General features: G+C 28.8%; 1 protein-coding gene across 1 annotated transcript; it reads left to right on the top strand.

Annotated features, from left to right (window-relative positions):
• Positions 1-341: 341 nt before the first annotated feature.
• Noa36 (zinc finger protein 330 homolog Noa36) lies at positions 342-20,301 on the top strand. Its single transcript, XM_075379147.1, has 7 exons — positions 342-603; positions 7,531-7,550; positions 11,695-11,845; positions 12,888-13,119; positions 16,144-16,308; positions 18,802-18,933; positions 19,953-20,301. The coding sequence occupies exons 1-7, from the start codon at positions 484-486 to the stop codon at positions 20,066-20,068; spliced, it is 936 nt and encodes a 311-aa protein (XP_075235262.1). The 5' UTR covers positions 342-483; the 3' UTR covers positions 20,069-20,301.
• The last annotated feature ends 826 nt before the right edge of the window (positions 20,302-21,127 follow it).

Genomic DNA, 21,127 nt, shown 5'->3' on the forward strand with positions numbered 1-21,127 from the left:
CTAAAAATAATAATAGTTTTTACTTCATTAAAATATATTATAAGATCGCAATCATTAAAACTACTTTTAAGAAATTTCATGTACCAAACTCACTTAATTAAAACTATTAAAAAGCATTGTTTTAAATGTTAGTATGAAATACAAGAAATATTTGTACGTAATCGTATAAAGTAATTAAAGTAGCAATGTGTTTATATTTTATATTAATAGTAACGAGATTATTAAGCTTATCTTCTGATTTTTTAAACTTAATAACTATCATTGAAAATATGATTTAAAAATTTGCGAGACATTTTGTTCAATATGATAAATTTTGTATCATATTATCTACTTCAGTTGTTGGTTAACCTGACTATCAGTCGAGTTGTGAACATAATGTAATTTAGTGCAGTGATGGAACGTGTGCGTTTCTTTTAAAATTATGTTGAATAGTTCCATATATTTTGTTTATTGTTTTTAAAAAAAATTATTTTCTAATTCAAAATGCCCAAGAAAAAGACAGGTCAACGCAAGAAAGCTGAGAAGCAGAAACTTCGACAAAAAGAAATACGAACTGCTAAGGATAATATGACCCTAGGAAAATATCCTTGCAACGCACCTATGGTTAGAATTAATTTTTTTTTTTCTTAGATTCGGTGTAACATTAATGTTATTTCTATTATTTTAAGATTTGTGTAATTTTTCTTTATAGGGATTTTAAACTGCCATTTTTCCCAAATCATTAAATCTGTCTGTTTTCGATCCTGTGAAGGTTGTCTGTAAAATTTTAATTTAAAGTAATGATTATTTTTTAAATAGTGTTAGGTTGTTATTAATTATTTACGTTAGATCACTTTAAATAAGCAAGGAATTAAAGTTTTATCAAAAGATTTTTTTCTATAATATTACAGTAAATAGCTGTAAAAATTGTTGTAAAATCATTAGGATCTGCATGTAATTTAATATTTTTATTATATTACTTGGTTAAGATTATTAATAAATATAAAATTTGGTAATAATGCTCCAGTGAATGTGTATTGTTTCATTCCTTTGATATCAGATGTTTGTATTTGATATGCTTTGGTCAGTTTACTTTTGTTGACTAATAGATCTTTAATTGCAAAAAGAGAGTTCTCTTGTAATTAATTTTGTTTTTTAATATAAACATGTATTGTTGGAAGAGATTTGTTTTTTATGAACATAGTTAACAAATTTTATTTTAAAAACCAATTAGGTTTAAAATACAGAGAATTTTAATTTAACTGTTAATTTAATTTTGTAAGCATTTGGCACTGTTGGTATTAACATAATTTGTATAAAATAATATTTTTAAATTACCAACAATTTTTAATGTAAGTATCTGTGTGCTTTTGGAGTCATTTCTCCGTCATCAGGGATTTGAAGTTATTAATTTAATAATCAAATAAACCCAGGTGATGGAGAAGTAACTCTGAAAGCGCTCGGATACTTACATTAAAAATTGTTGGTAGCAGAAATATTATTTTATACAAATTAACTATTAATTCAGTAGAATACTGAAAAAGCAAAATTTTTGTTCTCAAAGTTTAAATTTAGAGATGTAACCATGAATATTTTTAGTGTATATGCATGTACACTATTGAATTTGTTTAAAAAAATAACTTACATTAAAGGAAATTTTTGTGAATATAAAATATTATGCCAAATAAATTTAATTAATTATGCTTAATTTTGGTTTTGTAAAGTATAAAATTACATTGACTAATATATTTTATAGTAATAATATACACAGTTAACCACCTTGATTGATTTTTAAAAAAGCACTAACTCTGGGTTAGAGTGAATCAATTTTTTACATTCATGGTATTATTCATTATAGTATCAGTGTTCTTTTTTTATTTAACTCTACAGAAATGATCGTTCTTAAGTCATACGTAATTCATTATGATGAAAATTACACTTATTTCTCTATGTGATAGATGAAGCTGAATATTATTCACTCAGTTAGTTTTAGGTTAGTAAGGCATTAGAGAATTAAAAGTTGCATATGTATTGTAATTACTTCATTTGTGTAACTTAATTTTTTCTAATAGAAATATATGTAATCAAAGGTAATTCTGAGCATTTACTTGGCCAACTTAACGTTGTTTATAAATATACCATATTAGACATGCTTAGGATCAGGAAAATGAGATCTGAATGTCATAAAGCAGTAGTTTGAACAGCAAGCCACCTGTGCAAGATAAAGTCCATGCCGCATTATCATTAGTCTATTAAGAATCAGTTTTTTAAGTTACCTGTTCAGATGCTAGTCCCTTCTATGGAGAGAGGTTAGAGTTAAGGTTAGGCTTTTGTAGACAGGGGATAGGTATAAATTACAAAGTATGACAATCCTTAACACAGTTTTGTTGGACACATGGTCTAATTTATGTTTAAACAGAACTGTAGTCACTACAGAGAGAGACTACAACACATGTTCTATGCTATTAGTCCTGTGAATGGTCGATAATCGCCTTAGGAAAAGCGCATCAGACATCTTCAATGGACAACTCTAATGACTGTTAGGTTAGTTTAAGGTTTATTCCTCTCTCCACAAATCTGTAACCTTAACCCTAACTTCTCTTCCCAGATTAATTAGGATATAAATAGGTTGTATGACTCAAAACTGATAGCTAATTGCATATAGTATTATAGAGAATAACAAGGCATAGTCTGATTTTGCATGGGTCACCAACTGCCTAAACCTGCTTTCTGACATTTTAATCAATCATGTTTTCTTGATCCTAAGCATATCTATTATGGTATATTAAAATATGAAAAAAAATTGAAGTTGAGCAAGTAATTGTTCAGAATTACCTAATGAAATAACTTATTTTAAAGAAATTATTGATTAGTTCTTTATTTATTCTATCATGTTTGTCTATTTGATTATATTCATTTAATTTTCTTTTTGTTATGTATCTTTCTGATCGCTGCAGTTATGTTTTATTATTTCTAACTGTTGGTTACTTATTATTTTTTAAATAACTGTGTCAAATATTATAAAAAATAGGTGAAGTAGTACATAATGTTTTTAAATCGTAAACCAAATTTTGTTTTCAGAGATATTGTCCTTCCTTATAGCTAAATAATATGATAATGAATAAACTGAATTGTTAGACATTAATTCATAAATTTGTATGCATTTATGAATTTTCACTAATTCACAAACTTTTATGCATTTTTGGATTTTTACTGCATTAAAAAAAAAAAGTGTATATAGGCCTATACCACATTTCATAGATATACCAATTCTTTGAAATGTGATGTTTGGGGGGAATATTTTATGTTTATAAAACAATAGTAATATTAAAATAGGATGAATATTTAATAAGTGGATTGTATTGAAAATCATTTATATGATTTTTGACCATCAGGTATGTTTATTTATCGATTTTTGACCATCAGGTATGTTTATTTATCGATTTATGAAATGTTGTGAAAATACAACTTCAACAAGGTTTAAATTAAACATAAACTGATTTAGCTTATTATTTTTTTTATATCTTTACGAATCTAAATAAAAACTAAATATAACAGAAATTAGGATACAGTATAAATGAAGTATTTACGATTTATTTCAGTTTACAGTGAATATATCAAGTTTATTTTGTATGGTAATCAATAAAAATTTTGGATGAAGTCCAACTTTATACTTATTACATGAAAATACCATTGTACTTTTACATTGTCAGCAGCAGATTCTTCTGTTATTTATATTTTTTCCATGTTATTTGCCTTTAATGATAATAATACGATATCTACAAGTTGTCAAAGTTTGAGATACCCTACTTGTTTTTTGTGGACATACTGATAAAGCTTCTACAAATTTACTAAAGGTACATCAAGAAAGTTTGAAAACAAAGGCCATTACCATTTCTTTTTCCTTTCATTAATATTCGATAATAGCTGACACCATTGTCCAGTAAATCAACCCCAACCATATATTGATTGTATTTCTTGATGAGATCTGGCTGTTGGATTGAAATTTTCATATTTTTTCACCTTAGAACACCTCTGGCATTACTCAGAGGCTCAGTAGACTGAAAATTTGTAATTAAAATAACAGGATAGTTGTTGCTCCATTTTTGTAATAAAAATTCAATTTGTAGTGTTAAATTGATAATTGTATGTCCCACAAGGTTCCTTACACAAAGAACGAGAATCTTCCAAAGGGCATATTTAAGGGTCTATTTTCATTAACTATTTTAGATGCGAAAAGCCTTCCTTTTCTTTAGTAAACTTTATATAAACAATTTATACGAACTAAAGCATCATCAAAATAAATCCTGTGCTTTCCAGGATTGTCTACAATCAAAGGTATCCTTTGAAGAACATAAACATCACACCTCATAGCCGAAGCATACACATTTTCCTTTTATAAACATTTTACAAGAATGGTGACTAAAGTACGGTATTATCTGTTGCAAGGTGATGAACAAAAACACTGTATTTGCCAAATTTTTTATTCAGAAGATCAGTGTAAAGCTGCACTGTGTTTATGTGATGAATAAACCTATCAGTAACAATAAATCATTCTAAATATTCATTGCTGCTGAAGTTGTGAAAACGCAACATTAATTCTTTTCTGTCTAGATATAGATATAATAAATAATTGATGATGAGATAAGTTTGAGGTACAAAAACTATCGTTAATTTTGAGTACGTAGTAATCTGTCAAAATAATATTGTACATCAGAGTTTATTCTTATGTAAATTATTTATTGTCCATCTCAGAAGAAGTAAAAAATGATTAAATTTAGAGAACAGTAACATAAAATACTTATTACCAACAAAAACGTTTGTTCTATTATACAATAATATGCAAAATTGTTATTAAAACAGGCTACTTAAAAATGGTAAACAAATATTATTTTATGTAATAATAAGCAAAATAAACTACCTTGCGTTATTGCAACTTCAGCTGTACACATGTTAAAGTGATCCTGTATTTCAGCATATTGTATCAACTGTTGTTGTTTTTTTTAACAAAATTTGTTCTCTTTTACTTATTATTAGTTATGAATATTAATGTGTAAATTTATTATGTTACTGTTATATTACATCATCGATTTGAGATGAAAGCCTTTGTTAAAAGTTGCAGTATAAACTTTAATATCAGTTGTAGACATGCTTGAATAATTGTTTAATTTTTTAATTATACATTATGTTGTAATCCTGTGGATTTCTTCCAGGAATAAACTACATCAAAGAATTAATTGTTACATACAGTACATGTAACTTTAGTGTCAGGAAATATTTTGGGTGAGAGAGAGAGCTGCCACTGTAGCGCTGGTGGTAGTATCATTTCTCCTGCTTTTCACAAAACTTCTCCAACTATTTTTTTGTCAGAAGGATGACTCTACCGACAAAACATTCTTTTATAGTTGTCATTCATTCTTTTTTTATTTATTTACTGCAATTCTGTTATAGGCAAATGTTTAAACATTTTTTCATTTAAAAGAAGTGGTATAAATAGCAAGCATTAATTTGCAAACCCACATGTAATTTGTCCTGTTTTTATATTTGAAGACAAATTGGTACTTCTAATCCTTTGATTTGTCTTTTTTGGTGTAGGAGAATTGACATCTATTCATCACTGTTATTTTTTTTCTTCTGTAGTAGGTGAAAGAAGTAATTATCATAGAAAAATTCTTCATATCAAAATTTTATAGTTTAAAATATACAGTAAAAATTTATGAAACCATGATTCACCTGCAACTGAATATGAAGTAGAGATTTGGATTCTTTTTCAACAAAAAGAAAAAAGGTTGATGTTTTGAAAATAAGGTTTATTGTAAAAAATCTAATGCTTGTTTAACAGAAGGATTGGATAAGAATTGTTGAGTTAATAGAAAGATACAAAGGTAATATTGCAGAAATTACAATTAGAATTGTGCTCTCTGCTGGGTAGATCATAAAAAGAGAACATAGCAACAGACTGAAGGAAATTGGAATGAAAGACAGAGAAATTTAATAGTAGACAAAATAGGGTGAAAAAGATTCATTAAGTCAAAAGCAGAATGGTTTTTATAGCTACAGTTGTAAATATCATTATCTGGTCATGGACTGATTTTTGATCATTCATCCAAATTTTTTTTATATTGAAAATTTTAGAGTTTTCCTCCCTCCCTTTTTATCTGTATTTTTAAGAAACATTATATTCTTCGTTAATTGTGTTATGATTGTTAAAATATTTTTTAAGGATACGTATTTGATAAATTTTTAGAAGATTAGCTTAGTTTAAAAACTATTATTTGGTTGATTCACCCAAAACTAATTTCTAAAAATATTAACTAAATAAATTGCTTTATAAGTGTTGATGCTCCTGGGCGCTTTTTTTTAACAGCCTTTTGGCTCTCATCCACCCACACCATTTCCCGCTTTGAATGGTTGGCTAAAATTATATATTTTTGTTTTTTGGTCAAATCTAAATGGAATCTAAAATGTACCAGCAGTTCAGTTGTATTCATGTATGAGTTAATATAATAATATACCTTGATTTAAAATTAATTTTGTATAGCTTGGAAAAGGTATTTGAATAATGTTGATTATTAGGTTTTGCATTGCAGCAGTATGTTTGACTCATTTCAAATAAACTGATTAAGGAAGACTTGTCAAGTCTGTATGTTTCCTTTTTGAAAGTTCTGTTTTGTAATTAAAGCCATTCAGAAAATTGATTGAATTTTTAACACTTTATATGGTAATCTTTGATAGAGGTTTATTTACTATACAGTTATGTCACTGATTACTTTTTTGGCTTCTTTTGATCAGTAGGAAATCTATGGTATTTTAGAATTTTTTCTATAGAAATTCCATCTCATTTGGCTCCTAGGAATATGCTAGCCATGCCTTGTCATAAAGCCAGCCTGTATTATTTATGGACTTATTTGATTGCAGTAATGCAAATTTTCCTATTCTTGACCTGAAATTTGTGATATTTTATTAACAATATTAAAATTTGATAATTTTTACTTTGAAATTTGTATCAGATCAGACTAGTAATCCCAAACATTTGTTTTTATAATATAAAAAATAACTTGCTGCAACTCAATTCACTGTAATCAGTCTGCCATTTTTCTTCTTCTTTTTGTCATTGTCATAGCAATTTTTTGGCATTGTGTTTGGTTCTAACAAAAAGGTGTGAAACCCTGTAAACATATTCAGATCCCAACACAGTGATGTAATACATTTAATCTTACCATGATAAACATTTGTTACGATAGTAATTCACCTGTAACCTCCAATTTGTAAATAAAACTCTGTGCTTTTGTTGTTTATCATAATGAAAATCTTAATAGGCAATTTCCTAAAAAAATCTTTTGTTTTATTATATTTTCAGTTTATAAAAGGATGTTTTGTTATTTTCTAGGGTCTTGAAGTTTCCTGTTAATAATTAATTGAAATTGCTTGCCTTTTTCTGATTTGTATTATATCGATTATCTTGATTTCTTTTATAATTTCTAATTGTAGTTATTTTGATATAATAATAATTTTAAAAATTTCATTCAATACTGTTTTTATTTTTTTCAGGAGTGTGAGAAATGTCACAGGTATGATATTTTATTATTATTTCCTTAAATTAATTGTAACATATAAATGGAAAAAAAAGGTTTTAAAATTATTGTTTTTGTTTCAATCTTTGGTTAAAAAAAATAAAATGTATTCTTAAAGAATAAATATTCACTTCTACCAAACTAGACAACAGAACTGTTTTTCATAACTCAATACAGTACTTCAGTTTATAATATGGGGCTTCCTTTGCCATTTTTAATAAGTTACTAAACTATTTTTTAATTTTCTCAAAATTTATTTAAGATGCAGTTAAAAGATTTTTTACAGAAATAATATTATTCTGTAGATGGATTTTTAAATAATACTAATTTAAAAAATCTGACAACATAGTTGTAGGACTTTATTGTCACACGGCTAAAGCTGCGTTCTGGGAAAGTCCTACAACTGTGGGTTTTGCTGATGCATGGCTTACTTACACACACGCATAATTTAAAATATTTATAATTTTAAATTAATTATTTTATATTTAAAGCACAGGCACATACTGTATTTAATACCTACTGGTGTGGTGGTACTAGCGGCTACAGTTGACACTAACTAAACTAATATAATTTCACAACTTATATAGGACAAACTTCACTTGTATGGTTGGCAGACTGGTGTAGCTGCAAGGCTTAACGTACTGGGTACCAAGTCGATTGGGCGATCAAGTTAGAGACCCAGCCAGACCGAGTTATTTTTTTACACTTTAAATATTATTCATTTATTTAATTCTATTGCTCACCTTGATGTCACGGCAACAAGGTGAGCATTTTTTTGGGGTGGGGGTGCAATTTTACAAAAAGGTTTTTTTTTTGCAGATATTGTTATTTTTTAATCGTTAACAAACTTGCCTAAGAAAAATATGACCTTACTTAAGTGAAATCTCAAGATACTGAGGGTGACCTTGCTGTGCAGCCTTACCCCCCTTGACCTTTTAATTTGAACATTTAATGGCATCAGTGCCCCATATATATAGAAGTAAAGTAATCTGACCAAGTTTGGTTAAAATCAGTCCAGTAGTTCTGAAGATATAAGGTGATTTAAAGACCATTAACGAACACACATACATACGAACATTTCCATCTGGTATTTTGGGTTGCTTTGTTATCAAAATTTGAAGATCCAGTGAAAAAAGCATATGCCCATATTGGAATAATTACAGTACTTTCCCTTCTAAAACTATAGAACTATCTAGGTGGGAAAGTAAAATGTAAAAAAAAATTCTTGAATTTTTTGTTTCCTGTCCAAGGTTTGCATAAGTATTTGCTCAAATAATCTTTAATTAAGCCTTCTGAATTATGTTTTATTTTGTGGTGTTTTATAGCATACATCGTCATGTATTTATATTAACATTATGTCACTTGTTTATATTTTAAATAATTAATATGGATTTTAATCGCATCTATCTTTTGTCTTATATTTTGGGATGGTGTTTTGATCAAGGTTTTATTGTGGTTCCCGTGATCCACTCTTTTGTAATGTGATCTATATAATGTATAAATCAAATATAATTTCATTAAACTTATGATGACATTCTGTCCAACAGGAATTATTTCCAAGATGGATCTGTGGATTTTGAAATTTTTTTTAATAGTTAAATATTTTTCCATATTTCATAGCAAATATATTGCACTGTCAGATTTGTTTTAGAAAGTGTTTGAGATTTTCTAATTTAAAAAAAACTGTTTTTGTTAGAACATTGAGTGATATCATATGATTATCTTTTGTACATGATATCATTTCTTTGACATCATGTCATAAAGAAAACACGTTTTACTTACAACACGAAGATTGAGATTCTGTTGATTGTTTTTTGTCACCATTTTATTTTATAATATTGCCTGAGCCCAAGCTCCTGAGTAATTCTGGCATGAAGGGCAGATGAGGTATGCTAGTGCTTGATGTACAACCTGTCCTAGTATTATTTATATTATAAATGCTAATCAGTTTTTCATTAACAGCATATATGGTAGTGTATTTCAGTCGGTTAGTATCAAGCAGTTAACCGTAGAAAGACAGCTCTTAATAATACATGCTGTAGATAAAAAAATTCTTGGCCGGACTGTAGTAGTAACATTTTTCCTTCCTTCCAATTAGTTAAAGCTTATACTGTGCAAGTATTATAATTAGCAGTGCAAGATGTAAATGCCAGCAGACTTTATATATACAGGTATCTTTTTTGTGTATAGAGGTGGAGGAACCCCATTTTTGGGCGCCGAAACAGTTTCAAATTCGCTAACAGGTTTCACAAGCTGTTACAGAAAATGTGTATGTATTCCTGCGCACTACTGACTAAACCTCCATCCCCTGGGAAACTGCTAATAAAACATTACTTCATGAGGGGAATAAGCGCCCCCCACACATACATTCAGTCTCCACAAGCAAACATCATCAATACCAAACCACAACACGTGGACACTGCACACCAAAAATACCTAAAGGAGGTAAACATCCAGGAACATAGCACACCTAACAGGTACTAAGATGTACCACACACATTTATACAATCAAGCTAGCACAAGACGTGCGCACAACAATCATGAAGACTTTGCCACAAATCATAACTTATCCATCAAAGCACACTCAACAGTTAATTAAATTTCCACAATCTCACCCAGAGTACACAAACTCACACCCACCATCTAACACACATACACACACACACACACACACACACAACTCAACTACTTACCCACACGACTGTCAGCTATAATCACTAAAAATACCTACCAGGTCCTGGGAGGTATCCTCCCAGATATGCTGGGAGGTGTTGGCCGGACTTAAGTGACTCGCTCAGTAATCAAAATAAACAAAAAAAAATAAATAGAAATGACAGATAGGGCATCTGTTTTATAGACAGATTCCTTATCTCCTTTCATTTTCCCTCTGGCCCCATTTTGTATTTCATCAATAATGGACTGAAATATTTGGATGAAATTTAGTGTATCCAACATCTACAAAATAAATGGAAGTTTAAAATTTTACCTTTGAAAATTAAAATAGCAACCATTAAAATATTTAACCATTAGTAAATATAGATAAAATCTTAAACTTTTTATTGTGAATAAAATGATATCTCATTTCTTCAAATTGGGTTGAAATTGTTAAAACGGATCATAAAAATTATACAGGCTGATAATACTTAGGATATTACTTCATTTTTTGATAATATAAATTATTTTTGATTAAATTTGTGCAAGGGTTTTGACAGTATTCCATTGGGATACTTTTACATAAATAGCTCCCCAGACAGTTTCTTTTATATTAAATTTTTTTAATGAAAACAGTAAAAACCTTCATTGAACAACAGTTAAAGTTTTCATCAACTGAATTTGATAAATAAATAGTAAACTCAATAATAATGCAGTAAAATAATGTGAATTTTTTTTTTTTTTAATTGAGATTACAGAATTCCAACAAAATCTAAAATTTAATCCAGCTTTTGATTGCTTACTCTGTGTGAGAGCAAAACTTTAATAAGTACAGCATAACTTTCAGAAAGTTCTTATAATTAGATTTAATGTCAAAACGCAGTGACTTAAATTTTATTATGTTTCTGTTGACAAGTTACTTTAGATTATTGTTGCTAAAATTGGGAGTTGTGGTGACGTACAAGAATCATAAAATAAAATCAGCTTACTTCATTTAAAAAACAAATAATAAATAAAATACATTTATGCTATTGTGTTGCTTTTGTAATGGACATTACTTATGCAGTGTATTTTAAACACTGAAAATCTTGTTCTTACCTAAATTTTTAACTTATAATTGATACATAAACACTACTATATCAAAGCCGCTAAGCAATCTGGAATAGCTTCCCATGCAATTAATATTACCAAAGTAGAGAAGTCCCAAAGCATTCATTTATTTTTTTGTATTTTGATGGTTGTAGGGGTAAAAATGTTTAGAAGTGTATAACTGCCTTAAGTGGTGTATTTACAATATCAGTGAGCCCATAACATTTTTTAAGCAAACAACAGTTGTACCAGAGAAAAAAAATTGATATCATAATAGAGTGAATCATTGGACAAGAACTTTGAATTTTATAAATATGGATATTATCATAAGGTTAGACCAATATTTGTGATTTAGTATTGCCATCTTTTTATAATTATTTTTTCTTTTAATTTTAATTAGGAAGCAAAAGAATCGAGCTTTCTGTTACTTCTGTCAAAGTATTCAGCGTCTTCCACAGTGTGCTCAGTGTGGTAAAGTTAAATGTATGTTAAAAACTGGTGATTGTGTTGTACGTCATCCTGGAGTATTTACTACTGGCATGGGAATGGTGGTTTGTATTTTATTAATTTTAAATAAAAAAGAATTGAATGGAATGATGTTTAATTATCTAACCTGGAGGACTATTGTAATGACTATTACTTTAACTACTTACGTTAAATTATTTTCTTTGTTTAAATATAGTTATTTTTATAATTAAATTATTCTCTTTAAGCATTACTGGTAAGCAATAATGGAATACTGATAGGCCGAAAAGAATTCTTGTTTGATATTTTATATTTAAATCTGCGGAACTTGTTCCAGAAAAATGGAAGTAATGTTTTATTAATAACATCTATTTTATGAGGTTTGTTCAAAATGTTATCTGACCATAGGCCACAGAAAAAATAGTTCACCTATTGGGTTCAAATTCTAATCTTCAAAGTATTGTTCTGATTTCTCTTAATCCAGTAATATTTCTACTGATGGAAAAATTTCAGTAAGTTTTCTTTCGGTATGGTCAACAGTTGTGCTGTTTCATTTTTGATGTCCTTTCAAATCACTAGCTTGTATCTAAGAATAAAAAGTCTTGACCGATTGGCATGAGAAAAACCAATAAAAGTTACCTTTCACTCTACAAAATGCACTGTCCACAGCCGCTTTAAATTTACCCAAGCCAAAAAGCAATTACAGCAGTCAGATGGAAAAATGAGAAATGCTAGGACTATTCAATTCATAACTTCTCTGGGGATCTATCCAGACAAATGACTGCAAGTTGTTTTCAGATGATTACTTTTCATGACTGTTTATTTGTAAATGCATATCATGCATGTATACTTATTTAAAGCACAACATTCTCAATTTATAAAGATGGGAAAGATGAACTTTGATCATTAACAAGACTTTCCTGATTTGACTGCCAGAAGGATTTTTACTCTGAACACATTCCGTTCCATTTTTCATTAAAAAAAAATACAGTGGTAGAGTTTATAATTCTAATTGAATTTAGTTTACTTTAGATGTATGATCCTTCAGGAAAGATTAACTAAATTTTAATCATAATATGTTTGAAGGCATTTAAAAATGCTGATGTTTATGTTTTTATACATTTTTAGGGTGCAATTTGTGATTTTTGTGAGGCATGGGTTTGTCACGGGCGACGTTGTCTCACATCACACGCATGTACTTGTGCGCTTCAAGATGCTATTTGTATAGAATGTGAACGCAGTGTTTGGGACCACGGTGGTCGTATGTTTAAGTGCTCTTTTTGTGAAAATTTTTTGTGTGAAGATGATCAATTTGAACATCAAGCTTCATGTCAAGTACTTGAATCTGAAAATTTTAAATGTAAGTATTTTTCTTTATTAAAAAATATTAATTATAAATTTATTGAAGCTATTTATAAATTGGTCTTATCACCCTTGTTTTATATAATTAATTTACATGTTCAGAAGTAAGTGTTTGTAATCCTATCAAGTACGTACACCACATACTTGATGTTTTGAACAATATCATTGTTGGAATTCACTATCTCTAAAAATTATTGTAAGATAACCTTGATAAGATGGTGTGGTTTTTATCTTGATAGACTAAATATTAATCACCCATGTATTGTAATAAAGCTACACTATTAACATTGGCTTCAGTTTTTCATAATTATTTGAGTATTATTTTAGTTAAAACATGCATGTTATTTTATTTATTATTTTTCTTAACTCTCATTTTGGTGGTCTTAGTATGAGGTTAAATCAAATATAAGAGGGATTTTTTTTTTTTAATTATTGAAAAATAGAAGGCAAATATAATTTATTTTTCTACATAATATCCTGCTTTAGAAATATATTTTTCTATATTTAGTAATATACTAAAATATATTTTAGTAGAATGAAGCTGGTTGCGTCAGGAGCCAATTGCGCATGAATCCCTCCATGCCCTCGTTATCTTCAAATCGTTGCCTTCCTAGAACTTCTTTAAGCGGCCCAAACAAATGAAAATCACAGGGCAATAGATCCAGGCTGTAGGGAGGATGATGAAGTTGAGTCCAGTTATTTGCACTACGTGCAAATAAACTCGACGTGCATCACATAAGATTGGAATTCCACAAATGATTGTTTGATGCGTATTACATAAACGACTGCATTTGAAGCATGCAAACTAACTGTAGTTCAACACATTACAGATTGACAAAGTAGCTCAGCTGTAGTTTTGTGTGGAAATGATGGATAGAGTCTAACAATACAATTTTAGAGAATGTAATTTTTAGTGATGAGTCGATGTTTTACATCAGTGGCAAGGTGAACACACACACATAACTGTCAAACATGGGATAGTGAAAACCCTCATGAAACTTTGCAGCACATTCATGATAGCCCTAAGGTCAATGGTTTTTGTGCCCTAAAGAAACAAAGACTGTATGGCCTGTACTTCCAGAAGGCAGTCATAAATGCCATTTATCTTGACACGCTTCAAAATTTTCTAATTCCTCAGTTAGACAATGATGACTAAGATGTATGCCATTACTAGCAATTAGACGGGGCACCACCTCATTACCACCTAGAAGTCCTAGATTTTCTTGATACTTGATTCCCAGGTCGGTGGATAGGCCTATTTCCTATACAACTGTGAAGGCCCAATCGTATGACCACACCTTGCTCCCCAGATTTGACTCCACTAGATTTTTTCTTGTGGGGTTTCATTAAAGATTGGGTTTATATACTGTCTGTCTGCTGATCTTGAGCTAAGACTTCAAAATAACGCTACGGCTGCAGTGGTAACACGCAACTTATTGGCTACAGTCTGGGATGAAATTGACTTCCGGTGGGATGAATGTTGCATTATGAATACAAGCCATATCGAACCAAAGTGAATGTTGGGTGACAAACTTGTTTGTCTTTTTGTTTATTGTGCTTTTCTATGAAATGAGACCTCGGCTGAATCTCAGTTATCTAAATAAATTTTTATATGCTTTTAAAATCGTGAAATCCTTGTTGTATCACCTGGTACAAAAATTGTTGGACAAACATTACGTATTTACTTTTTTACTCGTTTCAAAATAATCACTGAAATTGTATAAGCAGTTGCCGTAGGAGTAAATAAATTAATACTTTCTACAGAATTATGTGTTCAAGTTTCCATAAAGGTGTTTTGACTTTCTTTTATTTCTTTATTACGAGCAGAACACATTCCTCCAAGTAATTTTCCCTTAAATAAGTGAAATTTAAAGGAGACAGGTTGAGGGATAGTGTAGTAAATGAGTCATACTGATATGATATTAAAAAAGATGTTTAGGTCTCTATGATATACAAACATGCTTTGTCATGCTGATACATGAAATTTTACCTGAGCATTTGTAACTATCAAACAAAGTCTCCTTATAAAAATCAGCTCAGATTGTTGTTATACTTAATTGTAAACGTCAGCAAGATTAAAAACTGGATAAAATGATGCATTATTGCTTGTTCATATGATTCAATGTGTCTTATTGAAGATGGATGATTGGAACCCCGACATATATACTAAACATTTAATCCCCAAATAAATACTATATGAATAATATTACACCCTGAATAATACTATACCCTGAAAAATATTAAATATTTCACCCTGATATTGCATGTTCCTGATGTCTAATCTGATATGTAAATTTGCATTAATTTTTCATGAATTTCACAGGGTTTATTTTTTTTATTGTATAAAACACAAAGCACAGAATGATGATTTTCTTGGGCATAAACTAACAATAATATATTCATTTTAATATGTCATTCTGAACTGAAAATCACACCAAAGTTGGTGCAGTACCCAGGAAAACTATTTAACTATTTTCTTCCACTGCATGTTCAAGAAGGCCTATAACAGTTTTTGTAGCGAGAGATTTGAAATGCCCATTATTTTTTTTTAATATCCCTTGTAATTTTTTTCTGCAAAACATTGAAATTGAGATGGGATCCTGTGTTGCCTTTTCTATCAAGTTTTATGATTTTTCTTTTTTTTAAAGCATTCAGTTATTGTAATTATTATTACGTATAGAAATCTTATTGATTATATGTGTAGTAATATTTGTTCTTCTCATAAACAGTTTTTTGTACACTTTTCTTCTCCAATTTGCCAAAACAACTTTACTTCTAATCATATCTATCTACTTATTTTCATGAGAAATTCACATCATATTTTGTCCATCAGATTTCCTTCCTTTGTTTTCTTTTATATCTTCTTAGCTCATTAACCATGAAGTGCTATGCTACATGTGTATATATGCTTTTTTCAAAATCAAACTGTTTGCAATTAATAAGTCGTTTACTGTAAAGAAATGTGGGCATGTTCTTATAATTTTGTTTATTGAATTTTGAAGATTTTAATTTATTTTCCCAGGTCAGTCTTGCAATAAACTTGGCCAGTATTCGTGTCTTCGTTGTAAAACTTGCTATTGTGAAGATCATGTACGAAGAAAAGGATTTAAATATGAAAAGAATAAAGCTATACCTTGTCCAAAATGTGGTTATGAGACGTCACAAACTAAGGATCTTAGTATGTCAAGTAAGTAATATTTTAAAAAAATAATTTTCTTACAGTTTTGGTTTGTATTTAAATAAAATAAATCTATATATTTCTTATCTTACATTTGTGATCATTTTTTTCAAAATACTTAAAATTAGTATAATTGTCTGTTCAAAAAATTTGAGAACTTTTTGTTTAATACATTAATAGCAATTTATAGCTTTGACCAATATATTTTATTTCCCTAATGTAAATGTTGCAATCTGTGAACTAACAATAAGCAACCCTGTCACAGCCGAATGATATGTATGACATATAAATTCAGTCTTGAAGAGACTTAAGCTGATGTTCCTGAGAAGAATTTCAACCGTGTTGAATTTAATCCCAGCCATCAAAGTATATGTTATCCTCTGTCTAATATTAAAATTTTATAAAAGCAACTAACTTTTACCAGGATTTGAACCTGAGAACCTTCAACTTTGAGAATTAGCTGTTAAACAACTAATTTCAGTTGTTTGACCGTATTGCAGTTATTCAGAGTTACAACTGTTTATTCGTAAGGTTGTTTGAGTGTGTTTTAGAATATTTGAGATAACCTGTACATTAACACTTGCTTAAAACTTGGGAGAACTTTTATAAAAACTCATAAATGGAACAATCTTATTTTGATCAGTGAAGTGCTGTATGTGTTATTGTAAATAATTTAGGTGATTTAAAAATGGTATCGGTTGGTAGATGATGATAATTTGTGTGATGATAGCATTGACATGCTCCTGCATTTGATACATTTGGGAGGTAGCTGTAGAGTACAATTTATTGATCGGATCAGGTAGCTATAAAGTTTGTTTTATTACAGTTGTGAATATCAGTTCACAAATCACTGTTTGGTTTTGACCTTTTGGTTAAAATTAAAATGACTGTGTATATTCATTCTCCCTGTTTACCTGATCTGGTGTAAACATATAATTTCCTGAACTGACATCTCTATGAAAAGAGGATTTTAAATTGTAAAGCTATTAAAGTTCATTTGTAGAGACCTACGTGTTTACCAGAACTGTTACCATTAGTTGGAACAGTATTGAGATTGTTACTTCACCTCAGGGAGGGAGTACTTCAACTTATTGCTATGGCTTCGAGGACTAACTTATTTATAGTTACAACTGAAAAATTTGTAAAAGTTATTTTGTAACTTTCAGAAACACTTCATCATGTAAGGGGACTTCTCAGAATGAATTTTATAAATGTTTAATGCAAAACATTATGTAATTGGTGAACTAATGTATTCGCACAGTAGATCTTATTTTTAGCGTTACCAGTTTTAATGATTTCCTTGCCTATAGCAGTATTTCTTTGTCTATCCCATTAAAAACTGACAATAGTATTAAAATTTCCTTACCTGTTATATTATTTCTAACACAGTGTAAAAATGTCTTTGTGATGTCATTTTTAACTCCACTACACATACTCATAGTCCTTATCTATTTCCCCGTGACCATGTTAAATTTTTCATTTCTAGGAAAGAAAGATAAAAACTAAAAGGTTAAAGTAACAAATTACTCTGCTTGAGGGAATGAGTCGTTTAACATTTAGCATTGCTAATAATAATAATGCTTGTTGTCTAGTAGAAATTTTAATTTAAGTTGAAATTGTTCAGTGAATATACTGCACATTAGTAATTTTTTATTTCAGCAAGGCAAATTCATATTTTAATATATGTTTTTATTGAATTATATTTGAATAAAAGTTGAATAAAATAAATAAAGTTTGAAATAATAAATAAGTTGAAATAAATTTTGAATAAAATTATATTATAAAATAAAATTCAAAGTCTTTGAATTTATATTTTTATTATATTATTTCATAATTTCCAAACTTCTAAACCATACCTGCAGTTACGAATTATTACAATTTTTTTAATGTAATTATGCATTATTAATTTCCAGTTAAAATTAATAATCAGAAGTTTGCTGTATTATAAATGTGTAACAGCTTGTCCAAATATTTAGATCTAATAAATTCATTAATGCCGATCTCTGAGGTGGAGTGGTAGTGCCTCACCCCTTCATCCAGAGGTCCTGGGTTCGAATCCTGGTCAGGCTTGGTATTTTTTTATATGCTAAAAATTTCCATTCTCATAGAGCAAAATGACCAAAACAGTTGATGCCAGTCTTCTCAAAAAATGTTTATATACTTATTATATATTAATTGCTTTATTCAGTTCTAGTAGCATTTTCCTAAACCACAGAATTATATTCAATCTACTGCAAAAGATTCCAATGAGTATATTTATGATACAAATAATCCAGCCATCATTTTGTGAAAATAGTTTATATTTAATGAGAATAGAATAATACACCTCACCAATGCGATCTAGGCTTTTTATAACTATTGATAATGGAATTGTAGTAAGGATAAAACCAGCTTTGGGCAGTAACAGTGTTTATAAATAGATTTTAAGTTTTGAAACTTTTAATTTTTTTCTTAATACATGTAGCACTGTTTTAATTTTGATATTTTTTATTTACTTATTAGCTCGAAGTCATAAATTTGGTCGTCAAAGTCAGTTGACTGGTGAAGATGATGATGATTATGATGATGATTACGAAGGGGGTGCAGGTGCTGGTTATAACGGGTATTACAGTTCTTCCAGAAATAATTATCAAGGTACGTATTTTAAATTATTTATAATGCTCTCTCATAATCAGTAGATTCTTAACAGATGCATATTTTAACTTATTAGGTGTGTTTTTTGTAGTTTTTACAGGCTTGTCTCCCTTACTGTATATATAATGCATTGTTTCAAACTGTTAAGTGAACATTAATTTATTTGTTGCATTATTTTTTTCCAGTCCTTGTTATGGTGTGATGTACATAAATCACTTTTATTATAAAATATACAATTTTATTCTTTGCGCCATTGAAAATAATAGTTTTTTAATATAGCAAAGTCCCTACAACAAACAAAGTTATGAAATACAGAGCTAAATATCACGTAAATTTTTACAGACTTAGCATACAGATATGTGCCATAGTATATTCAACTAAGTGAAGAAAGTAACAGAAAACTACTTCTCACCTTCTTTACTAAGCTTGTTATGGATTGCTTCTTATACTTGAAAAATTTTACAGTTTGAAGAGAAATTTGTGATTTGTGTAAGTTTATATAACGATTATGGCACTTAACAAAGAAAGCAATGTAAACAAAATTAAAAGCTGGCACCAACAAAACTGTTATAGATTACTAAACAAGATGTAATGTATAATGAAAAGTGCCATAAATACTTAAATCAAAAGTAATATTAATGATTTAGTTCAAAATTTATTTTACTTTTTTTCATTTCTATATATTTTGTTGAGGCACTTCTAGTCTAAAAATATAAAGCACAAAAACTGGCACAGCTCTGTATATATGTTGTTGTGTATAAAGTATATAAAAATTTTAAGAAATAAAATTCCGGATGGTAGACACTGTTTTCTGCAATCTAAAAAAAAAACCATATTTTTTTTGAAATTCATAAATTACAATATAAGAGAGATAAATCTGTTAATTTAAATTGAAGCATACTAATCATTTTTATCATTTTATTGATCATAATTATTTACATTGTTACAAATTTCTGTTTCAGAAGGTTTAACTGAATTTTTGGTTACATCATTTATTTTGTCATATTTGTGTTTTATAGATTCGGATGAAGATGATGAAGATTATGAAGAAGAATCTGAGGAATTGTCCGATGATGATGACGATGATGATGAGGAGGATGATGATGATAATAATGAAGAACAAAAAAAGGATTGATATAACGAAAAGATTAGATATTTAAATACGTTTATATATTTTTCAGTTATCGTGTAAAGAAATTATGTAATATAATACTAATATTTAAAATATTTGATTTCAACTCGTATTTTATCTTCTGGGTTATAATTCCAATTATAATATATTAAAATAATAAATTGTGCATTAATTCAGTAATATCAATTAATATGAATTTTATCCATATTCACAAAGTAAAGAAGATTTGGCTGTAAGATGTTATTTTCCTTAAATTTATACTCTTTGTTATATCTACAATCTGTTCTCTCAGAAAATTGAATAGGTGTTGAATGTCTGTAACTGACTTGAAGGTAAGAATGCCCCTCAATGTAAGTAACTCTATATTCTGGTGTTAAATTGTAACTGTAATGGATGATAATGAAATGACTTTTTGGAGCATTTGAATAAATGCCCTTCCTAAGTTCAGGACTCGAACTCAGAACTTCCTGATTTAAGGCCCATTCTGCCACAGAGGTCAAACAGATTATGTATTTATCCTAATAAACATTACTTGTATATTTCAAAAATAATTATGCTGTTTATAATTTACCTAGTTCATTGTTTCCAATTAAAAACATTAATTTTCTATTTATTTATTATAAGTTGTATAAATGTATAATTTATGATCATAAAACTATGGTTTTATTACCAATCATGCGTAATAGTTTCATGAACATACTGTCAAATATAATGTATCTACATCTGAAATCTATCTGGTATTTTGAAGGAGCATTATTATAAAAAAAGAAGGAAAAAGCTAGATTTGCGGGGAAAGTAAAATTAAAGTTTTAATTTTATTTTGTTGACTGAACATACTAATGCTGTCACTAGCATTACAATTTTTAAATTTAATAAATTCACTTTTCTTCTGTTTAAAATATCAGTGTTAAATATGCAACAACCATAATCTGTTGTTTTTAAATTTTCATACTTTTTTCAAATTGCATTTCTTTGTAAACAAGTTAGATTTTTCTCTCCTGTAACTATTCCAGGGTTTGGTTAGATTTTATTTTTATTTTTTTCCGTGAAAACTGCTTTTGT

The sequence above is a fragment of the Lycorma delicatula genome, chromosome 11 (assembly GCF_047948215.1).
Source record: "Lycorma delicatula isolate Av1 chromosome 11, ASM4794821v1, whole genome shotgun sequence".
In the NCBI taxonomy this organism is placed as follows: domain Eukaryota; kingdom Metazoa; phylum Arthropoda; class Insecta; order Hemiptera; family Fulgoridae; genus Lycorma; species Lycorma delicatula.